This window comes from Calidris pugnax, unplaced genomic scaffold, assembly GCF_001431845.1.
Source record: "Calidris pugnax isolate Ruff unplaced genomic scaffold, ASM143184v1 scaffold187, whole genome shotgun sequence".
Classification (NCBI taxonomy): domain Eukaryota; kingdom Metazoa; phylum Chordata; class Aves; order Charadriiformes; family Scolopacidae; genus Calidris; species Calidris pugnax.
Genome location: NW_015090969.1, coordinates 1,876,265 through 1,898,702, shown reverse-complemented (window position 1 = coordinate 1,898,702; position 22,438 = coordinate 1,876,265). Strand labels below are relative to the sequence as shown.

General features: G+C 55.9%; 1 protein-coding gene across 1 annotated transcript in view; it reads right to left on the bottom strand.

Moving 5' to 3' along the window:
* Positions 1–2,464: 2,464 nt before the first annotated feature.
* Positions 2,465–22,438, bottom strand: part of ADAMTS7 (ADAM metallopeptidase with thrombospondin type 1 motif 7) — a 45,428-nt gene continuing 25,454 nt past the window's right edge. Inside the window, exons 17-24 of the mRNA XM_014952687.1 lie at positions 22,301–22,427; positions 21,557–21,770; positions 16,820–18,628; positions 14,986–15,138; positions 14,194–14,367; positions 13,454–13,600; positions 12,695–12,854; positions 2,465–3,181 (exon numbers count right to left, since the gene is read on the bottom strand). Of these exons, the coding sequence (XP_014808173.1) occupies positions 3,009–3,181; positions 12,695–12,854; positions 13,454–13,600; positions 14,194–14,367; positions 14,986–15,138; positions 16,820–18,628; positions 21,557–21,770; positions 22,301–22,427 (2,957 nt within the window). The 3' untranslated portion in view covers positions 2,465–3,008. The remainder of the gene's footprint in view (positions 3,182–12,694; positions 12,855–13,453; positions 13,601–14,193; positions 14,368–14,985; positions 15,139–16,819; positions 18,629–21,556; positions 21,771–22,300; positions 22,428–22,438) is intronic.

Here is a 22,438-nt window from a genome sequence, read left to right as displayed (position 1 = left end):
GGGGAAGCAGGGGGGGAAGGATGGACCGTGTCTCTATTTATTTACCAAAACAACTCAGCCCGGCTTCCAAGGCAGCCTGGGCATCGGATCGCTTTGGGAAGAGGTGGAGTGGATAAATCTGAAATCTAGAAGCTGAGTGCAACCCTTAGGAAAGTTTTGGAAAGGTGGTTCCTCGTCTTTGCGAAGCTTTATTTGACTAAATAAATTTGCTGTTTTTAACTTTCTACATTTTTGACTTTTCCCATTATTCAGAATTTTGTCTTCCCCTTCCCCTCGGCTCTTCCCTCCTTCATGAGCTGCTGGAACACTTGGGGTTCAGGGTGTAAAGCAGCAGAGGAGGCGGGTGCCCTGGGACCAAGAGCCAGCCTGAGGATCCCCGCGGAGGGATGCTCCCGGATCTTCCTTGGGCACTGACTGGGGCCCCAAGCTCAGGACCCCCTGCAGCACCTGCACCTGAGATTTGCTCATCCCACTGGAACCATTTTAAGGCAGAACTTCGCAACTTTTGGCCAAAAAGCCATGGCTGCTGGGGGGCAGCAGGATCTGTCTGCGTCCCTCCTGCCTCTCCCCTCCGAAGTCCCTGGGGATGAAGCCACTTGAATGGGAAGGGACAGTTTCCCAGCTCCAGTGCAGCTGAACGTTTCCCAAAGATTTGGCTCCTGGGGAAAGTGCATGTGGAGTCTTTTCCCAGTCCTGCAGCGTGGGGGGAGAGAAGGCAAAGAGGCGAGAGGCGTTTGCGTGCGAAGGCCAAAGAGGGAGGCACGGGACAGCACTAAATTATCTGCTTTCTCCTGCTGGATAAGCCACTTATTTCCTTGAAAATGCTCTTGAACATAAAAACAAATTCCAGGGGCCAGCAGGTCCCAGCCAGCCTGAGCTGCCTGCAGAGGAAGGCACAGTCCATGCCACGCACCCAAAGAAGTTGTCCATGACATAAAATTTTAAGAACCACTCATTTGAAATAGAAGACGTGCTCTGGTATCAGTTGCTGTTGTAGTTAAGCTTGCCTGGATTTGTATAAATGTGCTCTCCTTCCTAAAAAACCAGCCCGCAGCTCCCATTAGCCCAGTGCAGGTGTCCAGCCCGTGCTGGGAGGTGACCGGGCTGCAAGAACAAAATTCCCTGCAGCCCCTGACAGCTCAGCGGGGAAAACGAGTGTTTTTCAAACAGGCCAAGTAAAACCGAGCGGCCAAAGGTCAGAGGGACATGGACCCCCCCACTGCCTCGGCTCACAATGGGTGGGAATCCCCCCCTTTGCTGTGTGCCCAATGAAGCATGGGAGCTCCGCAGCGCTGGCCTTCAATGGGGGCTTTCTGGAGTAATGAACCAAAAGGATCTTAGAATGACAAAGTGAACGCATCCTGGTCACCAGCATCCTGTATCCCCAGTGACCCCGGGCTCCTCTCCCGTCTGCGCTGGGCAGAGCTGGGGCTCAGGGGGGGCTCTGATGGGGCCTCTGCTCGAATCCCCCCACCTGTTCCCGGGGTGAGCAGTGCATCCCCCCGGTGCTGGGGGTCCTGCTGCTGAAGGGCTGTGGAGCTCGGGGGTCTCTGCGGTGTGGGGCTGATGGATTCCTGCTTTTCTCTTTCCTACTCTGCTCTAATTAACCCAGCAAAAAACCCCCTTGCTTTCCTGGCAAAACATCCTGATACCCCAGGGAAAAGCATCTTTCTATTTCAAACATCGTTTGGTTCACAATTACTTTCCTGCTTCCCTTTGCACACTCCTGCAAGCAGTTATTTCTGCAGTAACATCCTTCTTGTGTCGACACGTTAATAAAAGCATCTTTAAAAGAAGGAGAAAAGGCATTTGTGGTTAGTTCTTTGGTTACAGGGAGCGAGTGAACACAGGGATAATAACAAACAGTAAATACCCAGCTCTGCTGGAGGGAGGGGACGCGGGGAGCTCTGCTCTCATGTGCTCCGGGGGTCCCGGGGCTTAAAGCTGCTCCTGCCCTCGGGGTGTTCAGAGCCAGGAGCGAAAGGACCAGGCCCAGAACTGCCCCAATTCCCCAGAGATTTTCATTTACTGGTGCAGTCCATTCCCACGCTGTAGGTGCCTCCCTGAAAGCAAATACTGCAGATATTCGGGCAAGGTGTGTGGGATGGTTACTATAACACTATCCATGTGCCTGCAGGAGGCCTGGCTTGTTACGTGGCTAAAAACTGGATGGGATGCCCACACTGAGGTGATTCCCACACTGCGCCGCAAGCTTCTCCAGCCCCAGTGTCCACCAGGAATCCCCTCAGTGTGGGAGCCACGGGGCCCGGGGCCCGGCCACGCTCACAGCAATTCCTGCTGCTCCCGCTCCCCCAGCTTGGGCACTGGCTCCGCTCAGCCCTTCCCAGAGGGACACCCCGGCCCCAGTGTGGGGTTGGCACAGCTGAAAGCCATCGTGGGGTCCCCAACCTGACTCTTTTACTCCTCTGCCCCGTCTCCATTTCTTAAATTATGGCTATTTAGCTTCAGTGTGTAAACATTTTAATGAAACTTACAGAAATGGGTTACCAGCTTCAAGTCCCTTAAGGAAAAAAACCAAACCCTAACCCGAATGGTCGGCTGTACTGCTGGAATGCTGGATGCTCCCTTCGTAGACATAAAAATAATAATAAAAGTCAAGAGTTTCGTGCTGGCCTGCCAACACCATCAAGAGGCTGAAAATGTCAAATGATAGCACCATAAGCGTTTCTGAGAGGTCTCCCCCGAATTATTGCTGCTTTTGGTATCCCTTCCCCAAAATGTTCCCCGATGGAGGGTCCCGGCTGCCCCAGCATCTCCTGCGGGACCAGCGGGACCCGCATCCCCAGCCCACGCCAGACCTTATTTTTCAGACCGATGGTTTGAGCACCGTTATAGTGTAGCACAAATAAAAGAAATCAAGCCTTTCCCCGTGTTTTGTAAAGAGCACCGGCCGGCGCCGCCGCGGGACGAGGCAGAGCCGCAAGTCCTGGCCGTCACCCAGCTCCGGGAGCCCCCGCGGGTCCTGGCGCTTCTTGGGGACGGTCCTGTCACCTCCTGGAGACCCGCTCGTCCCCGCGGTCCCGGCCGGGTGCCACATCGTGCCCGTGCTGGCGGCAGCTTCGGCAGCACTGGAGGTGGACGGTGGGGAGGTGGCACCTCCCCAGGACCCGCAGGGTCTGGCAGAAGCCGAAGGTCAGGCGGTCGCGCTCGCAGACGAAGCCTGGAGGGGAGGCGAGAGGGAAGGGACAGCATTTGATGCGAGGGTTTTGCAAAAATTGGCAGGAGACAAAGACAGACCCCAGCAAAGGCAGTGCCCCCCCTGCCCCGGGTACCCAGCATCCACCTTATTCCTAATTGCCGGCAGAGATAACACCTCTGCTCATCTGCAGCTCTGCAGCACCTTCCCAGGGGGGAGAAACCATCTGGGGGAGCGGGGCTGAGCCTGGAGCTCTCTCCCCAAGGAGGAGAGTCTGTGCTGGAGGCCCAGGAGAGATGACAACCCCCCCACAATGACATCTCCCAGTCCCCAGACCTTCCCCACAGCCCCAGCAGAAGGCGGCAGAAAGGCAAGAATTCCTTTTTCTTTGCATTGTGTTTAGATTATTCTGAGAACCCGCGTCGTCTGGGTCGCTTCCTGCAGGTGTCTCACAAGCCCCAGGACATCGACGCTGCTTCAGGGACGGGCTTTGTTTTGGGAACCACTGCCCCAGCAGCTCCCAGCTCCATCCCCAGCCGGACTGGGCTCAAACAGGGGGGAGCTCGGCTTCATTACAGCAGCAGAGACCCATCACCAAATACACATCATTTATAGGCACACAGAGTTGCTTTGCTTACGTTGTTAATTTCCTCCTTTTCTACTTGGTATCAAAACACACGTGTGCCTCACTGAGCCTCCAGCATCTCACCCCGCTGTGGAAGACTAATTTAAATCACAGGGGCTCTGTCTAATTTTACCTCCCCTACAAGTGATTAAAATAAATGACAGTTCTTCTCTGAAAAAGGGCAGAGTCGATGCTCCCTGGGGCCGGCACCCCCTGTTCCCCCCACCCTGCCTCTCCCCGGGCACCCTTCACCGGGGACCACACTGAGCCGACACAGAAACGGGGCGAGAAAACGGGCTTTTCTCTTCCTGAGGACACTTTTTCTGCTGGGGAAACACCGGGCCCGAGGCAGGGGAGCTGGCTGAGCATTGCCCCTCACCATCTCCCCTCTGCGAACAAAAGGCTTTGCCGAGGGAACGGCTGCTGCCCCCATTCCCACGGGAGGAGCCGTCCCCGCGCAGGACGCAGCAGATGCAGAGACTTTTCCCCCCGTTCGGGATTTCAATCACAGCCCTCACCCCCCGCCAGCCCAGCAGCAAGGAGGTCACAATACTGATCTAAAATTAATTTTCTATTTCGGTCGAGGTATTTCCTCTCTTCCTCTTGAGCGACAGCTCTTTCTGCCGGGCAACAGTGTCTCTGTGCCCCAAAGAAAGCGTTTGACACAGAAGCCGCTGGCACCGCCGGCTCCGATGGACTGGCATCCCAGCCCCACACCACGCTCCCAGGCTGGGGGTTTGGTCCAGCCCCCTGGATGCTGAGGAATGACACGGGTTCTTCCTGCTGGTTGAGCAGAGCAGATGAGGAATTGCTGGGAAGCCCAGAGAGGGACGGGACAGGAGCAGTGCCCGACCCAAACCTGCTGTGAGAGCAGCCACAGCACGTGGCAGCACCGGAGCTGGTGGGGAAAAGAGAACAGTTCCCTCGTGCGATGCTCCGTCGGGGTCTGAGGGATGGTATCCCCTGGGAGCATCCCTGCGGCTCCACATGGCATCTCCTGAACCTCCAGAGCCCTTTCGCATCGGGACATGAATACACATAGTCCCGTGCTGCAGGACAGGGATGTCTCGAGCAGGGATGCTGAAACACCTCTGGGGTGGCTGATGAGAGAGAAAAGCCCAGAGAACCCCCTCCTCCTGCCCCAATGGCTGGCGATGACAATACTGGGTGCACCAGCCAAGCTCGGGCTGAGCACACCCCTCTCAGCATCTCTCCCCTCGAGCAGGATTTGGCAATCCTTTACCCTTCACTGGGGCAGAAGGGCTGGGTAACCCCCTCCTGCCTGCCCTCTGCTTCCCGGGGGGTTCATAAACTCGTGGTGGTTTGGGTTGCTGGTTTTGGAAGGGACACGGAGTCGGAGAGGGGGCAGGCAGGAGGGTGATTTATTCACTGCATGGCATGCAGCAAGCGTAACCGCAGTGGAAACCCCACGGTGTTTAGAAGAACTCAGATTAAAATACCCCACGGATGGACGGGAACGTCACCGGCACTTGGCAGGGTCAGTCGGGGGCGATGCTCCCGGGGCAGACCCCCACCGAGGGCCCCGTATTTTTAGCCCGTGGCCGCTGTGCCTTGTTGGGCTCCCTTCTGTCCATGAGCCCTCCGCTTATCGCAACCCTCTTCCTAGAAAGCTATTTATGGATCGCAACCAAGTTGCCTCCTGCCTTCCCTTGAAAGAGCTGTAAAGGCCACGCTTCTGGAGCCTCTCCCTGGAAGGTCGCTTTCCAGGAGCAGAGGTGATGGTTTTAGCTCTTCTCTGATCCCTTTCCAAGGGGTCAGCACAGAAATTCCTGTACCTGCAGTACCCAGAGCAGGACACAGGCATAAATAAGGCCAACGGGTCTCCTGCCAGGAGTTATTTCTCTTTGTATCCCCACGTTATCTGCAAAGGTAGGAGCCTGCTGCGGAGTAACAGCGGGGACGGGCTCGTTGGAGGGTGGAGAGGAGCCACCACCCTTGGCTGGAGGCACCGCTGCCACCCCTCTGCTGACCTGCCCCAAGACCCCACCACAGGACGCCGGGTTTCCAAATCATTTCAGTAAAATGAAGTCCATGGGAGCTGCTGAGGGCTCATCCTTTCTCCGTGCCCCGCTCCGACGGCTCCCCTCGGCGCGGACGTGTGCGGGGTCAAGCTCAGGTCTGAAAACCTTGGCTGAGCTCGTGATTCCTCCTTGGAACTTGGTCTTGGGCAAGGGAAGCTGTAATAAGCACTTAATTTTTCAGCTCTTCAGAGAGGGTCCCTGCAGAATTGACCTGATTTTCATTTAATGCTTTTACTGTTATTTTTTCCTATTAACAATTTTTTTTATATAATCCTAACACTTCATTTGAACACACGCTCCAGCGTTCAAGTCTATGCCAAATTTTAGGCTAAAGAAATAGCTTAAAGCAGGGCTTTTAAAATCCAGGCTAAGTCAGCACATTAGAAACTGAAAACCCTCACTTTTTTTGGTTGTTTTTTTAAGTTGGCGGGGAAGTCACTTTAAATTTCATTTAAGCTTCTGCCATACAGACCTAAGCATTTACTTTTATGCTGGGGAAAAATAAACTTCCTGGAACAGGTTTTGTAAAAACAAGGAAAGGTTGAGGGTAGAGCTGAGCCAGCAGAAGCAGAGAATTGAGCGGGTGACCTCTGCCCTTGGGGATGCTCCCAGAGCCCCTGCCAAATTTAGCAAGTATTATCCCAGGCTCCTGCTCGGGGCCCCACGGTGCCCCCGGGAATGAGCACTGGCAGAAGTGGCACATTTCATGGCAGGTAGCCCCGGAGCCACGGTCACCAGGTATGCCTTGTGCCCCACTGCCAGGCCCCGCCACGGCCTGGGAAATTGGGAGAAAAGCACAAAACCCCCAGCAGTTCCCAGGGGTGAGCCCTGCTGCTCCGGCACGTCTCCCTCGGCTCCCATCCACACCCCCCCAGCATCCAGCCCGGGGATCACAGAGCAGAGGGAGGAAAATGCTGGTGCCCTCTAAGAGTTTCAGGGGGCTTAGCCATTTTTTTAGAGTCTCTGGATCCCACAGAGAGAAAGTCTCATTTCCGAAGAGCTGCGGCACAGCCAGGACTCTCCCTACGCCCCTGCGTTGCCTTCCCTTTCCTTCTCCTGAGTGCACAGAGGGGGAGAAAAAGCCAGTTCTGCTGAAATGAGCCATTGAATGACCCCCAGCTTCCTCTCCAAAATCCAAAACCACTTTAAACACACCGTATCCAGAGCCTCCTGCAGCCCAGCCAGCCCTGCAAGGAGCAATCGGGCTTGAGCAGACAACTCTGACTCATCTACGGGGTCTTTGCTTTTTCTGCCTTTTTTCTAACACAAAGATGAGGCCGGACAACGGGGCTCGGCAGCAGCACTGAGCCCTCCTCTCTTCCAGCACCGAGGGAAACCAAATCCAGGCAGGACCCCCAGAGGGTGAGGGCCAGCCCTCCCCCGTGGCTGAGCACAGTTGCTCCTCCAGCCATGGCTAAAGCCCCGTGTCTTCATTTTTGTCCTTGTGTTCCCCATTTTTAGCACCTCAAGGCCAAGGCCAGTATCCTCTCCGCTGAAGGTCTTTCTTCTGCACGGAAAAAATATGCCTTTGATGTATTCTGGGGAGTTTTCAAAAAAGTTAATAAGGGTTAATATCTTGTTGCTGGGATTAGGCTTTGCCTCCTCCCTGCCAGGCTGTTTTGGGAGGTGTTGACCAGGGGCCCCTGGCAGAGGAGCCCAGGCTGCAGCCACCAGGTCCCTTGGGTGCCTGCACAGGGTGCCCCGTACCTGGACACCCGCACCCAGGGCGGATGAGAAGCACATTCTGGTACCCTCCTAGTTGCTCGCACTGCACACTGAGGTCCATTGAGATTTACGTTTTTCCAAAACTTAAATCTACTCACTGGTTGCTAAGGAGGAGGGAGGAAAAGCATCTCCCACCACCAGAAGAAGAGCATCTCCCACGCTGGAGGAGAAGCATTTCCCATCACCAAAGGAGAAGCATCTCCCACGCTGGAGGAGAAGCACATCCCAGCACTGCTGGTCAAACCAAGGTTATTTACACACAACCATGCTGCACTGCTGGAAGGAAAACCCCCCGTTCTCGTTGGGGTGAGGAAACCTGCCTTTCTGGCTCCATCTGCCTGATGTCTACTGTGTTTTTTTCTCCCATTGCCCAGGTTTTCCAGGGAGCCATGCCACGCTGACCTGCTGTGCAGACCCAGCTGGTGGGCCGGTGTCTGGGCCCATTTCAGAGACCCCACAGCACCGTCACGGCTCCAACCTGGCATCAGCATCGACCCCCTCCATAGGATGGGCCGACATGGGGACGCCTGAACAGCTTCTGCCAGCCCCTGTCATTGAGAGCCCATGTCTCCATAAAGCTAGAACATGTAACATTCATTTCTCCTACATTTAATAAAATCGGGGAGCCCTTTCCCGAGCACCCATTTCTCATTGAAGGCTGTTATTAACTAGCAGTAAACAAAGGGCACTTAATGACTCGCCTGGTGGCACCTCCCTGCCGTGCCCCTTGGCTACAGGCTTAACTGCTCAAATGGCAGAGAAAATTGGAATCTGCTGCAATTATTTCTAGTCTGTGTCCCTCGCGGACAAATTCAGCTACACGCACAACCATGAATAATGTCACTTCCCCTACTCAAAGCAAGGAGGAATATAACATTTAATTGCCAATTAATCTTGAGGGAACTAGAAATACAACCAACCAGACCCTGGATAATGAGCTCGGAGCACCACAAACGGGGGGTGACGGGTGTCTGGAATTCACCCCAGCACATCCCTGGTGCGGGGGGGGGTCTTCACCCCTCTGTCCCTCCACCCCAGGCATAACCCCTCTCCCAGCCTGTGCTGGCGGCTGAACTCCATCCCTTCCTGCTGGCTGGAAACCTTTGTCTCCTTCCCAAGGAAACCGTATCCACGGCCAGCTTGTACATATTTGTTCTGGGGCCAGCTGAACGCTTTACCTTAATCCCTTTCCCTCGCTGGTATTTAAAGCCTGAGCCGCTTGTGGGAACGGTCGTGTTTGCTAAAGCGCCTTGGCTGGAGCGAGGAACCAGAGCCCTCACCTGCCTGCCACCTGCTTGGGGTGAGCTTGGGGAACTCGCAGACTCCAGAGAAACAGGCACGAGGAAAATTATTAATTTTATGCCATTTACCACAATGAGCATCCCATGGGCTGCAAGTCTTCGGTCCTGAGCAGGGCTCTTCACCCATCCCTGCGGAGGTCTGGCCCAAAAGCCACCATACAGACACAGCCACCACGTTCACAGCAGCAGAGCAGCTTTTGCCCAGTTCACCCATTAGCATCCTCCTCTAATACAAAGCCATCACTGCTGTTGTGTTTTAAAACTGTTTGACCTGCTGGATAAATCAGCGCCAGCCAGCAGATCCGAGCTCTCAGACGGGATCTGCTGCTCAGCCCCTTCCCAAGGTGGCCATAAACCAAAGTGTAATACTTAAAGGCAGAAATAAACATGCTGTGAGGGTTTTTTTCCAGCGTTCTGAGTTAGAAGAGAAGATCCAGTAACAGGAGTGGCTGATGTGGGTGTGAGAGCTCGAGCTTGGAGCTAGGGCATGGGTGGAAGTCAGACAGCAACAGGCTTTCCCCAGCCAGAGCCTGCTCTTATCTCCCCAGCCCTGCCCGAGGTCCAGTAAATCTGTTCCTGCTCCTGTCGCCCAGCCCGTGCTGTCAGGAGGACAGCCATGTCCCCCTCCTTCCCCTGGACGCCAGCAAGGACCTGCAGGGCTTTCCCAGGTGCCCATAGCATGGGGGCGAGCAATGGTTCTCAGCTCCCGTGAAGACTTTCCCACACTGGAGTCGTGTTTGTTTGAGCTCCTCGTCTTAGCACGGAGCAAGATAAACACCCCCAGCCCTGCTGGGGCATCGCACGGAGGCATCCGGGTGCTCGACGGGCTCCGATGCTTCCCAAGAGCCACCTAAGGACATGGCCAACCTTATCGTCCCCGCTCACAGCTGGACACAGCTGTAAAACGACAGGCATATTTAAAAAAAAACCCCTGTGTAATCATCAATTAATTTATAACCTGGCAACAGAATGGGATTCTGGTTCTAATTAATTCCGACCTCCTCTAATTGAAGAGAGCTGATTGCCAGTAAGATGTTTGTTTATGTTTGATCTGTTCCACCTCCGTTAAAAATTCATCCAATAATGGCTTTAACATTTCAACTCTAGCGGGGTTATTCGCATTCCTGTGTCCAGCGAGAACACGAGTGCTCACAAAGACAAATGCAGGGTTTTGTGGTAGCACTTCACCTTGGAGGAGAGAGAGGCTCCTTCTGCTTCTACCATAAACACATGAATCACCCCAGTCCGCATCAATCTTGTGCAGTAACGACCCTTTAAAACACAGGAAAGGGCCGGAGTTTACGTTCCTGCCTTTTCTGGGAGCCTCTGCCTGTGGATTTACACATCTGTGATTTCCTGCCTTGTGAAAGTTTTGTTCCTCTTCATGGTTTGGCAGGAAATGTTTGTATTTCCAAGAGGCGTTTCCTGCGCTGGGCTACAGCCAGAGCATTTATGTCATTTTTAATCCAGGATTTTAACATTTATTTGTGTCCTTCCTACACATCTAAGTGGTTATTCTGGTACAACCTTGGCCACACCGTGCAGATCCACGGCTCTCATCACCGAGCCTGGCTCGGAAATTTTCCCTTGACAAAAATAGCCAGAACTGCACATCAGCTCTTGACCAAGGCTGACTAATTACCTCCTGAGTGTCGAACTGCCCAACAGACTTACAAATGCAGGAGGGGTCACAACCCCCAAAAAGTAGGGATGCTAAAAGCATCCCAACAGCCAGCAGTCACAGTCTCCAAATCCCAGTTAACCAAAGCCAGCGCTTCTGCCCTCCCCAGAACAGGTTTTAGGAGGAAGGTGGCCAGATCCAGGACAAATACAAACAGCTGGAAGGATGAGGACGGGTGTCCCCGGCTGCAGAGTGGGACCTGCAGGGAGGTGTGGGGCAGCCCACGGGGCAGGCTCCTGCTCTTCCCTTCTGCAGTAAACCTCCTGAGCATATAATGTTTCTTTCCGAGCAGACAAAAAGCTTTCTTTTTTTTCCCCTTTTTGCCCAGACACATTAAAAAGATAAGGTCTTTTTTCCCCTTTTTGCCCAGACACATTAAAAAGATAAGGTCGATTAATGATTAACATGCTGCTATCAATGCCATCTAACCCCCTCATTATATGGCTTTTCCTTTTCAGTGCTGTTAACCCCTGCAGCCCACAGGTTTCTGGCTTACGGGGAACTTCCCGGTGCCGTGGGACGTATCTCTCCAAGTGGCGACGGGAGGAGAAGCCAAGTGATGCTGGCAGACAGGGCTCAGGATAAAAGGGGACTGACTCACTGGAGCACGAGCTCGGACATACCCAGGGACGTGGGAGAACCGGTCTTTTATCTGACTTTCTCCTGGTGCACCCTGGTTTGTTTCAAGAGGTTTGTATCCAGGACTGTTATCACTAAACCGCTTTTTGGCGGTCAGAGAGGCGAATCGCTTGGTATTTCCTTTTGGTTTCCCTTTTTCTGAATTACACGTTGCTTCTGGAGCAGGTCCCTGTGCCCGATGCCACCCCCGGCGTGGTCACTCGGGCAGGTGGCAGTGGTCCCTTTCCCTGGGTGATGCTGCTGGCTCTGACAGGCACATCCCGGCCCAAACCCTGCCCCAAACAAACCCCGCTCGGCCCCTTGGGAGCTGAATGCTCTGGGTATTCACAGGCGGTTATAACATTCCCACTTAATTATCCATTAGCCAAGCCAGCCTTACACAACTCGTGTATAAAACACCCCCTCTCATCTTCCCAGGGGTACATTGCTTTTTAGTGGGCTGACTGGTTTTCCTTCCTCCCCCATCGCTCCCCTTGATGCAGCCGCCACCAGCTCCCAGTTTGGCGGCACCAGCTCCCAGTTTGGCGGCACACCAGCACCACACACGTCATGTTCCCCACGCCTGGCCCCCCATCCCCTGTCCCTTCCTGGGGTCCCCCCCCAGCAGCAGGATGGTGTCACACCACTGGCCAGGGGGGAAAGCGCAGGGCATGGGCTGCCCCGGGGAAATTAATGGAGTGTGGCTCGTCTGTCAGCACAGCCAGTTATTGCTGGCGCCCTCCTCCAGACTGTCCGGGGGGACCCAGGGAGTGAAAAGGGGGGAGAAGAAAAATAAAGAATGAGTCTAAACTTGGCTAGAAAAAACATCTCCGGTTACTGGACCATGAAACGGGTCGTGTTCTTACACGGCCTTTACATCATTTCACAGTGCGGCTTCCAGGAGCCCGGGTGGACCACCCGGCCAGCACACAGCATGCCCACCCTGCGCCCACCAACGCGGAGCCATTGAAACCTCCCCAGCACATGGCACGTCAAGTGACACTGTGCTGTTCCTCATCACCTTGCTGCACGACCCACAGTGAGCATAAAAACTGGGCACACCTGATGTCCTAACTGGGTGCTGCTGGATCAGCCCTCACTGGTGCTGCATGGTGGAAAAGCATCTCCAACCACAGCAGAGGATGGTGATGGACTCACTGGTGCTCTATGGTGGAAAAGCATCTCCAACCACGGCACAGGATAGTGATGGACTCACTGGTGCTCTGTGGTGGAAAAGCATCTCCAACCACGGCACAGGACGGTGATGGACTCACTGGCACTGCACAGTGGAAAAGTGTCTCCAACCACAGCAGAGGACAGTGATGGAGGACAATGCATTGCTCCTTCATAAAACTGATGATGGAGAAGCCACTTGCTCGCCAAGCAGTATTCCTTAACTGAGGGCCTGGGTGGTTTTCACACCAATCTCCACCATTATTGCCATGTCCTCAACAGGCAGCATTTAGCCCAAACAGCGCACGCAGGCTCTTGGGGAGCACAGCCACACTGAAGAGATGATGTTCAGCTTTTGGGACAGTCACTTACCTGACTCGGAGCTCTCGCAGTCCTGTGGGTTGCACTTCTGGGTGCTCTCGGGCCAGGGCTCATGGTCACAGAGGCTGCTGTCCTCCTCGGCCAGCCCTGTCTTGGTGTTGATGCACTTGACCTGGCGCCGCTGGATGCCCCCGCCGCAGGGAGCCGTGCACTGTGGGAGTGGGGCAGCCCTGTCAGCCCCTGGGGGGTCCCATCCCCACACCCCACACTGCTGCCCCCCAACCCCGTGCTGCATCAGCAGCACCAGATCATAGAGTCATAGAATCATCTAGGTTGGAATGGACCTTCAAGATCATCTAGTCCAACCATCAACCTAACTCTGACCAAAAAAAAAAAGAAAAACCCATCACTAAATCGTGTCCCCCAGCACCACATCAACCCATCTTCTGAACACCTCCAGGGCTGGTGCCTCAACCACTTCCCTGGGCAGCCCATTCCAAGGCTTAATAACCCCTTCAGTGTAAACATTTTTCCTAATATCCAACCTGAACCTCCCCTGGTGCAACTTGAGGCCGTTTCCTCTCGTCCTGTTGCCTGTGACTCGGGAGGAGAGACCGACCCCCACCTCTCTACACCCTCCTTTCAGGGAGTTGGAGAGAGCAACAAGGTCCCCCCCTCAGCCTTCTTTTAAGCCTCCGATAAGACCCCGGGAGGTTTGTATTGCAGTAGCCCCCCGAGTGGCTTCCCCCACCCCATTTGCTGCACTTGGAGCCGAAGCCCCGTGGGGAGGAGTGGTGGGCTCCCACTCACCTCTCCCCAGGAGCCCACCACCCAGGTGGTGCAGGGGTGGGTGTTGCAGGGCCGGGTGGTGTTGGGCCGTAAGGTCTCCTCGCAGCGGCCCAGCTCCGGGCACGTCACCAGCCGCTCCTGCTCCCCGCCGCCGCAGGACTCCGAGCACTGCCGGGACACAAGCCACGGAGTGGGGAAGCCAGCCATGGAAAGGGGAGGCCAGCCATGGGAGAGAAAGGCAGACATGCTCCGTGCATCGGTGTTTTAAGAAAATACGCTGCAAACCCACCCTACAAATACATAAGTGCAGGCAAAACCTGCTTCCCAGGCAGAGAGCTCACTTTAGCCCTGCGCTCAGTGGGTGCTGCCTCCCTGGTGCCCAGCACCGGCTGGGAGGGTCCCAGAGGCAGGAGGATGCTGCAGACCCACTGCCAGCATCGCCTGAAATCCTGCAGATGTGGGGAGAGGGGCAGGCAGAGCCCGCTGCCTCCCTGCTGGCTGTGATTTGTTCAAGCAAAGCACGTCGCTGGGTGCTGCCGCGCACTTGCCCTGCTACGGAGCATTCGCTCTGGGCAAGCAAACGCCAAGCGTTTGGCCAAATGTGCTTCCAGGGAGAGAGAGGAAAAGTAACTGTGGGTGTGAAATACCCCACCATGGACACACCAGCTGCATTTCCCCAGGCAGGAGCGAAGCCCCGCTGTGATGCTCGGGGGTCCAGCGCTGCCCCCCCACAGGCAGCCCCCCACCCCAGCAGCTCCTACCTCTCTCCAGGAGGACGTGTACCAGTCCAGGCACGGCGTGCTCTGGCAGGGGAGCTGTGCTGGTGGTTTGTAGAGGACAGCCTGGCAGTGGAAGGGCCGCAGGAGCCTCTGGTCTCTGGTGTCGATGCAGTGCACGTCCCGGACCTTCGTCCCCCCACCACAGCTCCTGGAGCACTGGGGAATGAGAGGAGCATCAGGCCAGGGAAGGGTGGCAGGGGCCAGAGCAGGGGAATGACTCCGGCAAAGGAAGGAGACCCCAGGGACACGCTCTGCCTTGGGTTGGATTGAGTTGCATACAGAACCTCTCCTCACCTCCTTCTGAGCCCAAGCTAGAGAAAAGGTCCGTAGGGCTCTGAATCTGTCACTGCCGTCCCTCCGAAAGCAACTGGCTTCCAGTTGTAACCCCAACAAAGTCTTTCCTTACGACTGATGACCCCCCCATCTGCCGAGCCAAGAGACGGTGCCCACCCAGCCCCGAACCTGCTGGATTCGCCCAGCCCAAAGCACATACTGCTGCCTTGGGCAGGCTGGTGAGAATGTTTTCCAGAGACTTTCAAACCCCTCTTCATTTAGCTCTCTGCAAATTCCTGCCTTTTTTAACCAGCCCAAGAGCAGGAAAAATGGACAGATTATTGTGGGATGGCGTGGTTTAAACCCCGTGGCAAATACCAGTCTCCACCCTCCGCCTCCGTGAGCCATGGGGCACGAGCACACCCCGGGAGCGGGTCCCGCTCCAGACACGGGGATTTTTTTTTTCCCCCGTGGGTTTTTTGGGCTGCGTGTCCCCGTTACCTTACTCCAGTTGCCCACACGCCAGGAGGAGCAGGGTCTGAGGGAACACCTCCGCGCCGGGACGGGTCTGTTGGCGGCGGCGCAGCCCTCGTCGCTGCCGCTGCTGCAGCGCACGCTCCTCCAGATCGCGCCCACGCCGCAGGTGGCCGAGCACTGCAACACAGCAGGCACAGACACTGCCCCCCGTGCCCCCGGACCGAGCCCAGCGGGACAGCAGAAAGGTCTCTGGGACTCATCACCCCCTCCCTAGGGATGCCAGTAAAACTGAGGCCAGTGGAGGGTGATGCGGAGAGAGGAGCTCTCCCCGAGGCTGTGCCCATCACTGCCTGGACCCAGCCCCATGGAGAACCCCACCAGCAAGAGGCTCCTCTCTGACCAGTCCCACATCACGCAGCCCTCGGTTTGGGGGAAGGAGGAGGAGAACAGAATCACGGAATGACTTTGGGGGAAGGAGGAGGAGAACAGAATCACAGAATGAAATGGTCTCCAGAGGCCCCTTCCAACCCCATCCAGTCCAACTGCTGCCAGAGCAGGTCCCGCAGGAACGTGCCCAGGGGGTTTGAATGTCTCCAGAGACACCACCTCTCTGGGCAGCCTCTGCCAGGGCTCTGCCAGCCTCACAGGAAAGAAGTTCCTCCTCATGTTTAGGTGGAACTTCTTATATTCAAGTTTGTGCCCGTTTCCTCTTGTCCTGTCCCTGGACAAAAACCCTCCTCCATAGCCTTTTTCAGTCGTTTCTGGTCTGGCTGGGACTGTCCTTTCTCTCCTTCCTGGAGGATTCTCAGGCCATGACCCCGGGTCCCAGCAGCGATGGCATCACCCTGTGCCAGCGTCCTGGCCACGGCCACCCACATCTCGGTAGGAAACCAGGGATCTCTGCAGCTAGGGGGTGGCTTTAGCTTTTCTTGTTGCTAGGTCTCTATTAATTAGCACTAATGGCTTGAACCATCTGACTGCTGCCTCATAAAGCTCTGTTTCATGCCCTTCTTTCACAAGCACTGCCCGTCCCTCACTCTCTGTGTTAAGAGCTCCCATAAAGATTTTTCTCCACCTGAAAGGAAGTGCCTCCACCTCCTCCTTGGGATCCACACCTCGCTGCCCAGACTGATCTGATTTATTTTGGAGCAGCATTTCCATCTTGAATGCCTTTGCAGGGTTTTACACCCAGGCACCTCTGTCCCAGCGCTGCCACCAGCCCCATCCCTCAGCAGAGCCCCCTCCAACACCCCGGCTCCAGCCGTGTTCAATGCCCTTTTATAAAACCCACATCTGGGACTGCATTTTTGCTGATATTAAGCTTTGTCCTGACCATTACTGGGTCCTTTGTGCAGCCCTTCTTAAAAGGCTCCCCCAGCGCCCGTCTCCGGTGCTCCTGGACACCAAAGGCTTGTTATTTTTGTGCTTTCTGATAAAAGCCCATTATGGTGAATTGCTGCAGCCATTTGTCTGTCACTGCAAACGCTACCCAGAGAGCAGCCTGGGGACAGCCAGGCAGCAAGGCGAGAGCTGATAATTGCTGATAATCTCCCACTCACCCGCACTCAGCGCAGCCCTTCCCTTTGCTAATTTGCAGCCTTGCTGTGCCTCACACTTGACATTTCAAATTGTGCTTTTTCATGGCATATTTTAAGATGCTCTCTCCTATACGATGGCGGGAGCTTGTTCCTGTGTCAGGGGGTCTCCCTGGGTGCTCAGCCCCAGTGTGGGGGCTCTGTGCTTGCCCACCACCCGCCCCGGTCCCTCCCTGACAAGAAATGCCCCAGAGACCAGCCCAGAGGGACAAGTCTCACGTCCATACTGCCCACATCATGCTTTGAATGGGACTAACACATACCTCACTCCAGTTCCCGACCTCCCAGCTGGGCATCACAGAGGCTGCCGTGGTGGTCGATGGTGGAAGCAAAGCCTCCTCCTCCTCCCTTTCCTCCTTCTCCTGGAGCGGTGGGGCAGCGGGGGTGGGCTGGGATAACTCCTGCTCCCCATCACCGAAAGCAAATGTCCCTGGGGTTGCCCAGGGCCAGCTCTCCCCTGGCTCGGTGCTGCTGATCGGGGGCCAGCGGGAGGTCTGCTGGGCAGGGGGTGATGCTGGCTCTGGGTGGTGGGACACCCCCACGGCCCACCACGCCGGGGGGAATTCAGAGGAGGATGCTTCCATTGGGTGCACGGGAGGGCTGTGAGCTGGGGCGGTGGGCATGGCTGGTGCCAGGGCATCTTGGTGGGTGAGGCCGTTGGAGGTGAGCTGGGTGGCCAGCCTGGGCACGGCTGGGGACAAGGATACCGCTGCTGGGAAGGCTGTAGTGGCCACCAAGGGGGCTGAGGTGAGGGAGGTGGGGGCGTAGACCTCTGGCTGGTGCCCTGCCTGCCCCTCAGGACCCCTGTCAGCACCCGTGGGATAGGGTCTGACAGCGGGCTGGGTGCTGCCAGCACTCCGACCCATCTCCCACCACGGTCCCTGTGGGGTGGGGAAGGGAAGATCTGCCCTCTCTGTCCCGTGGGCTTGCTTGTGCGTGCCTGCCATCCCTTCTGGCATTTCTGCCCACCCTTCCTGCTCTGTGGCCCTGGGGGCAGCACCTTTGCCATCACTGGTGATGACAAGACCCATTTCCTTCGGGTCTTCATGACCTCTCCCTGCAGAGCTGGTCACATCATGCTCCTCACTGTTGGCATCACCCGGCCCCTCTGTGCTCGTACGCCCCTCGCTGCTGCTCCCCGGCTCTGCCAGGCTGTTGGAGGGCTCTGTGCCATCGTTGTCCTGGCCAGAAGGCTGCCGTGGGGAGGGATCAGTTGGGTAAGGAGCCCAAGGAGCGAGGCCATGGGCTGGAGCATCCTGGCCTGGACCGGTCCTCGTGGGCATGGCTCCCCAGGGTCCGGCCAGGGGTGGGTGGTCCTGGCTGTTTGCAGAGCCCCAACTCACGCTGCTCTGGGTGGGCAGGTGGTTGTCGGAGTGGGGCACAAGCATTGCATCCTCTTCCTCACCCATGAAGTCAGGGATGGCATATTTGGGAGCGGCTGTCCCCGCATCCTCAGGGACCACGCTCAGGAGGTCATTCACGGCTAAATCTTCTCCAGGAGGCTCCATCTCTCCTTCACCGTGCACAGGAGCAGAAGTGTTTGCTTTGCTGGTCACCAGATGGTCCTCACTTGCTTCTCCTCCCGGCTTGACAGTGTCCAGGTCATCAGCGGGCACCTCCTGGGACCCCTCCACATCGTTGGGGCTCAGCTCTGGCTTAGGCTCCTCGCCTTTCGTCTCCTTCTCCGTGAAGGGATAGTAAGACAGATCCTCATGGAAGTTGATAAAATTATAATCATAGTAAAAATCGTCAACAAAGACATTTCCTTTCCTGTCTGAGAAGTCCTCCTCAGTGATGAGATTGACATCATTGGACTCCGGAATATTTGGAATTAAGGGGTTAAATTTAGTAATGTGGTTGCTGGGGATGTAATGGATTTCATTGAATATCTCTCTGCTGGAGGACCCGCTGCCGGACCAGTCCATGTTGGCGCTGTCTAATTCCTCCTGGCACTGTGGCAGGGAGCAAATAGTTTCCGAGCTGGGTCTCTCTGCGGGGTCACAGGCGGCTCCAGTGCTGTTGCTGCAGTGAACAGGGCGCCTCTGTGTCCCATTTCCACACGTGGCAGAGCACTGGGAAAGGAGGAGAGGGGCAAACGTGAGGGATGGGAGCACGGGTGATGGGGGGAGCAGCAGGAGGAGCAGGAAAGGGGCTGGCAGAGGTGCCACAACCCATTCCTATCGACGGTGCCCTCCTCCCAGATACTGAAGCGGGTGCTGGGTGCCGTGATGCTTTGGGCACAGGGAGAAGATGCTCCACGTCACTCTGCCATGCTCCCACCACCCACCTGGGGGTCTCCTGTGCCAGTCCCAGCTGTGGCACGGGGTCCCAGGAGCAGGGGCTACTGGTCACACTGGTAAGCAGGGTTATTACCGGCCAAATCTACCTCCAGGGCTGTCTCCCTGTTGGAGACCGTCCCAGCACAGGGTCGGTATTGCAGGGTACCCTGCTCAGGGTGATCCTTGACCTGCTCTCCAGCCAGAAACAATATTCCCAGGAGACGGCCATTGGGCAAGATGACCTCATGGGTCTGTTTTACGACCTATCGCCATGGATTGCATCTCTTCTTCTAGAAGAGAAATTTTTGAAGCAGGGCATAATAACATGGGTGTTGTCCTGGTAGGGAAAAAGCAAAGGTCAATGAGCAGCTTTGTTGAGGACATCCCCTCCTCCACCATAATGGGCTCTTTGAGATTGCTCACTATAAAGGAAAACCACAAGCTGGAAAGAAGGACGGCAAAATTTTCTGCTGCATAAGTAAATGCTGGCGCTACTGAGATGACATGTGGGCTGCACCAGCCACAGGCCACCGCGGTTTGGGGTGACAGATGCACAGAGCATTAGTCACGTACATCAAAGCGCCTTCTACAACCCAGCCAACAAGAACAAACAGTCAGGAGGCAAACAGAGCCCCGGGAGGGGATTTCTGCTGAAATCGCTGCTATGGGGATGGAAACGGAGGGGTGAGGGGAGGGGCTGGTGCACGGCCACCAGCGCCTGGAAATGAAGAGGGTGAGGTGGAAGAAGCAGAGCTGCTGGGCTGGGCTGGATGGGTGATGTGCTCCTCACACAATATTTACTCCTGGATTTTGAGCCTTTCCTGTCTTTGCTTAGTCCTTGCAAGGGCCAGGTGCCCGGTGGGGACTTGCCCCACTCCCTGCTCTGGTTCTGGTGAGGTCCTGGGTGGGTGCCCACCCTGTGGGACATCTCCTGCCAGGCAGAGGCTTGTCTGGAGGAGATGCTGATACTACACACCAACATCTGCGGGAGGCGGGCAGGCAAGTGACTTCTCCCTGCTGGGATGGCACTGCCAAATCGGGGAAAACAGAGGTCAACTCCCACAGCGTGTGCCTCAAGCCAGAAGTTCTCAGCAAATGCCTCCAGCTCCATCCAGGAGATAAAGCCCAGGTATGGCAGCTCTTGCAGGGGGAAGGAGGGGATCTGTCTGCCAAGGCTCGGCTACAGGGAAAGCCCCTGGGACCCAGACAAGAAATCATTTCTGTTACAGGAGCCTCACGGGGGAGCAGCCAGAGCTCGAGGAGGGTTCAGTGTCAGGGACACTGCTGCAGGAGGCACCACGGCAGGTGGGACAGGCTCTGCAGGAGAGAGACACTCCCGCACGCCAACCCTCACCTATTAATGGACAACAAATAACACTTCTGAACACACCGGTAACTTCTTTAGGAAGTCCATAGAGCTGGGCACTGCTTTAGGGTCCTTCTGAAGGCACTAAGTCCAAGTGTTGGGCTACACCACTGCAAATAACCCCTTGGGCTCCACGGGCTGCCAGTGCCGACAGACGTACGTGCTGCCCTCCCCGAGGGTCTGCAGGCACAGGAAAAGCAACAACCCCCATTATTAGCACTGGACAAATGAACCATGGTTCTGGGAAGCTTCTGAGCTCCTCAAATTTCTCGACTTATCGGTGGTGGTGGGAACGGAGAAGAAAGAAGGCTCTCATTTGAGTGAAAGGAGGACAGAAAAATTACAGACAACTCAAAACCTCGAGCACATTTTTCCTGGGCTCACAGCTCCCTCGATGTCAACACCCCAGAGAAGGACTGTGGTGGCTTGTGCTGGCTCCGTGCACAGCACAGACCCACGGGCAACACGGGGTTTTTCCTTTGAACTGCTGCAGTCTGCTCTCTCAGCCTGGCAATTGTGGCTTTTGTGGGCCCCTAGAAAAATAGTTCTAGATAGCTCTCATTTAGCCTTCAAATTTTCTGTTCGCATTTTTATTCCATTTGTTTCTTAGCAACAATCTCAGTTCCCAGGCTCTCTCATTTCTCTCTCAATACTTGTCTTCACACTGAACACTTTCTGAAACCGCTGCTTAAATTAGGAGATATAATTTTCCGGTTAAAACCCTCAACCTGCGGTTAAGCTGATCCACAGAAATACAAAAATAAATAAAGGCTACAGAGGGTGCCCACAGACCACAGCATTTTATATATGAGCTTTGTTTTTTTTTTATCTCTCCTTCTCTTTAAAAAAATTGCTGGAAAATTTGTGATGGCTCCCCCGCTCCCTGGGAGCTTTGCCGAGGGGGTCTCTGCCTCTGCCCCCCTGGGAAGCAGATGCCCACCAGCCAGCACACACATGCCTGGGGCTTGCCCTAACACCTGCCTCAGCTGGCAAGAATTATCTTTAAGGCTTCTGCCAAAAATAAAACGGGGAAGGTTTGTGGTGCTGGAAAATACACTGAAGGGTTTAAAACCCCCTTGTTTCTGCCCTCCTTGCAATCAAGCACGGAGCATCCCTCAGAGAGGATGGGGCAGAGTCCAACAGCTCGGTGCTCCTTCCTCCCTCCAAGACCTCCCCGTGCCACATGGTTCCCATCCGTGGGAGCTGGTCTTCCACCTGAGCCCACAGAAAAACATCCCTGATTTTTTCCCATAAGGAGGAGCACACATGTGGCTCTTGGGCAGGCTGAGGACATCCTGCGGGCACTTTGTCTCCAGCTCCCACCAGCTTTGCGGGACCTCCCTGACTCTCCTCACCTCAGACCAGTTCCCCACGGCCCACTCGGAGGGACAGGGGACCTCCCGGTGACAGGGTGCGGTGGCCTCTGGCTTGGAGAGGTGCTGGCAGTCTGCGTGCTGCAGGGCCCTCTGCTCGTCCAGCCCCACGCTCTGGATGCAGAGCACCGTCCTCTTCATCAGCCCTGACCGGCCGCAGGTGGCCGAGCACTTCTGCCACTCGCCAACCCACCACCTGGGGAAACATGGAAGGGAAACACCTCAGCTACACGCTGTGCCCCACACGCTGAGCGCTGTGGGGTGGTGGGCTTTAGCCCAGGAGGTGGACAGAAGATGCACGTGGCCTTCAGCAGCCTGTAATGATCAGTGGGGCCTGGGGTCACGGGGGAGTTTGGATCCCAACCGCGGCTTGTGTTTCAGCCCGAGATGAGGGTCAGGGACAGAGGAGCCCCCTTGTAGTGTGGGGATGGTTCCCCAGAGGCAGAGAGGGGCTCCCAGCCCTGCCAGGATGGTGCCTTCTCGTGTGGCTCATGGTCTGCAGAGAAGCAACACATTGTGGCCGTTGGGCAACCACAGGTACTTGCTCCCATGGACCAACAAAGGGTCCGGGACCCCATTCTCAAGCGTGAGGGAAAGGAGAGCTGCAAAACCAGGGGTGCAAATTGCTGTGCACATCCTGGTGCAATCAGGGCATGGCAGTGACCGAGGTGCCCCCAACCCCGGTCATCCCTTGGGGCAGGTTTGGAGATTAAAGCTTTGCAAAACCTTGCTGGGCAGGGCTCCTCGTTGCACGTCCTCTGCTGGTCGTCGGGGCGGGTGAGGGCATCGCAGAACCGCTCCTCCACGATGCCCGCCAGCTTCTCCACGCAGTGCACGATCTGCCGCTGCACCCCTGGGGACACG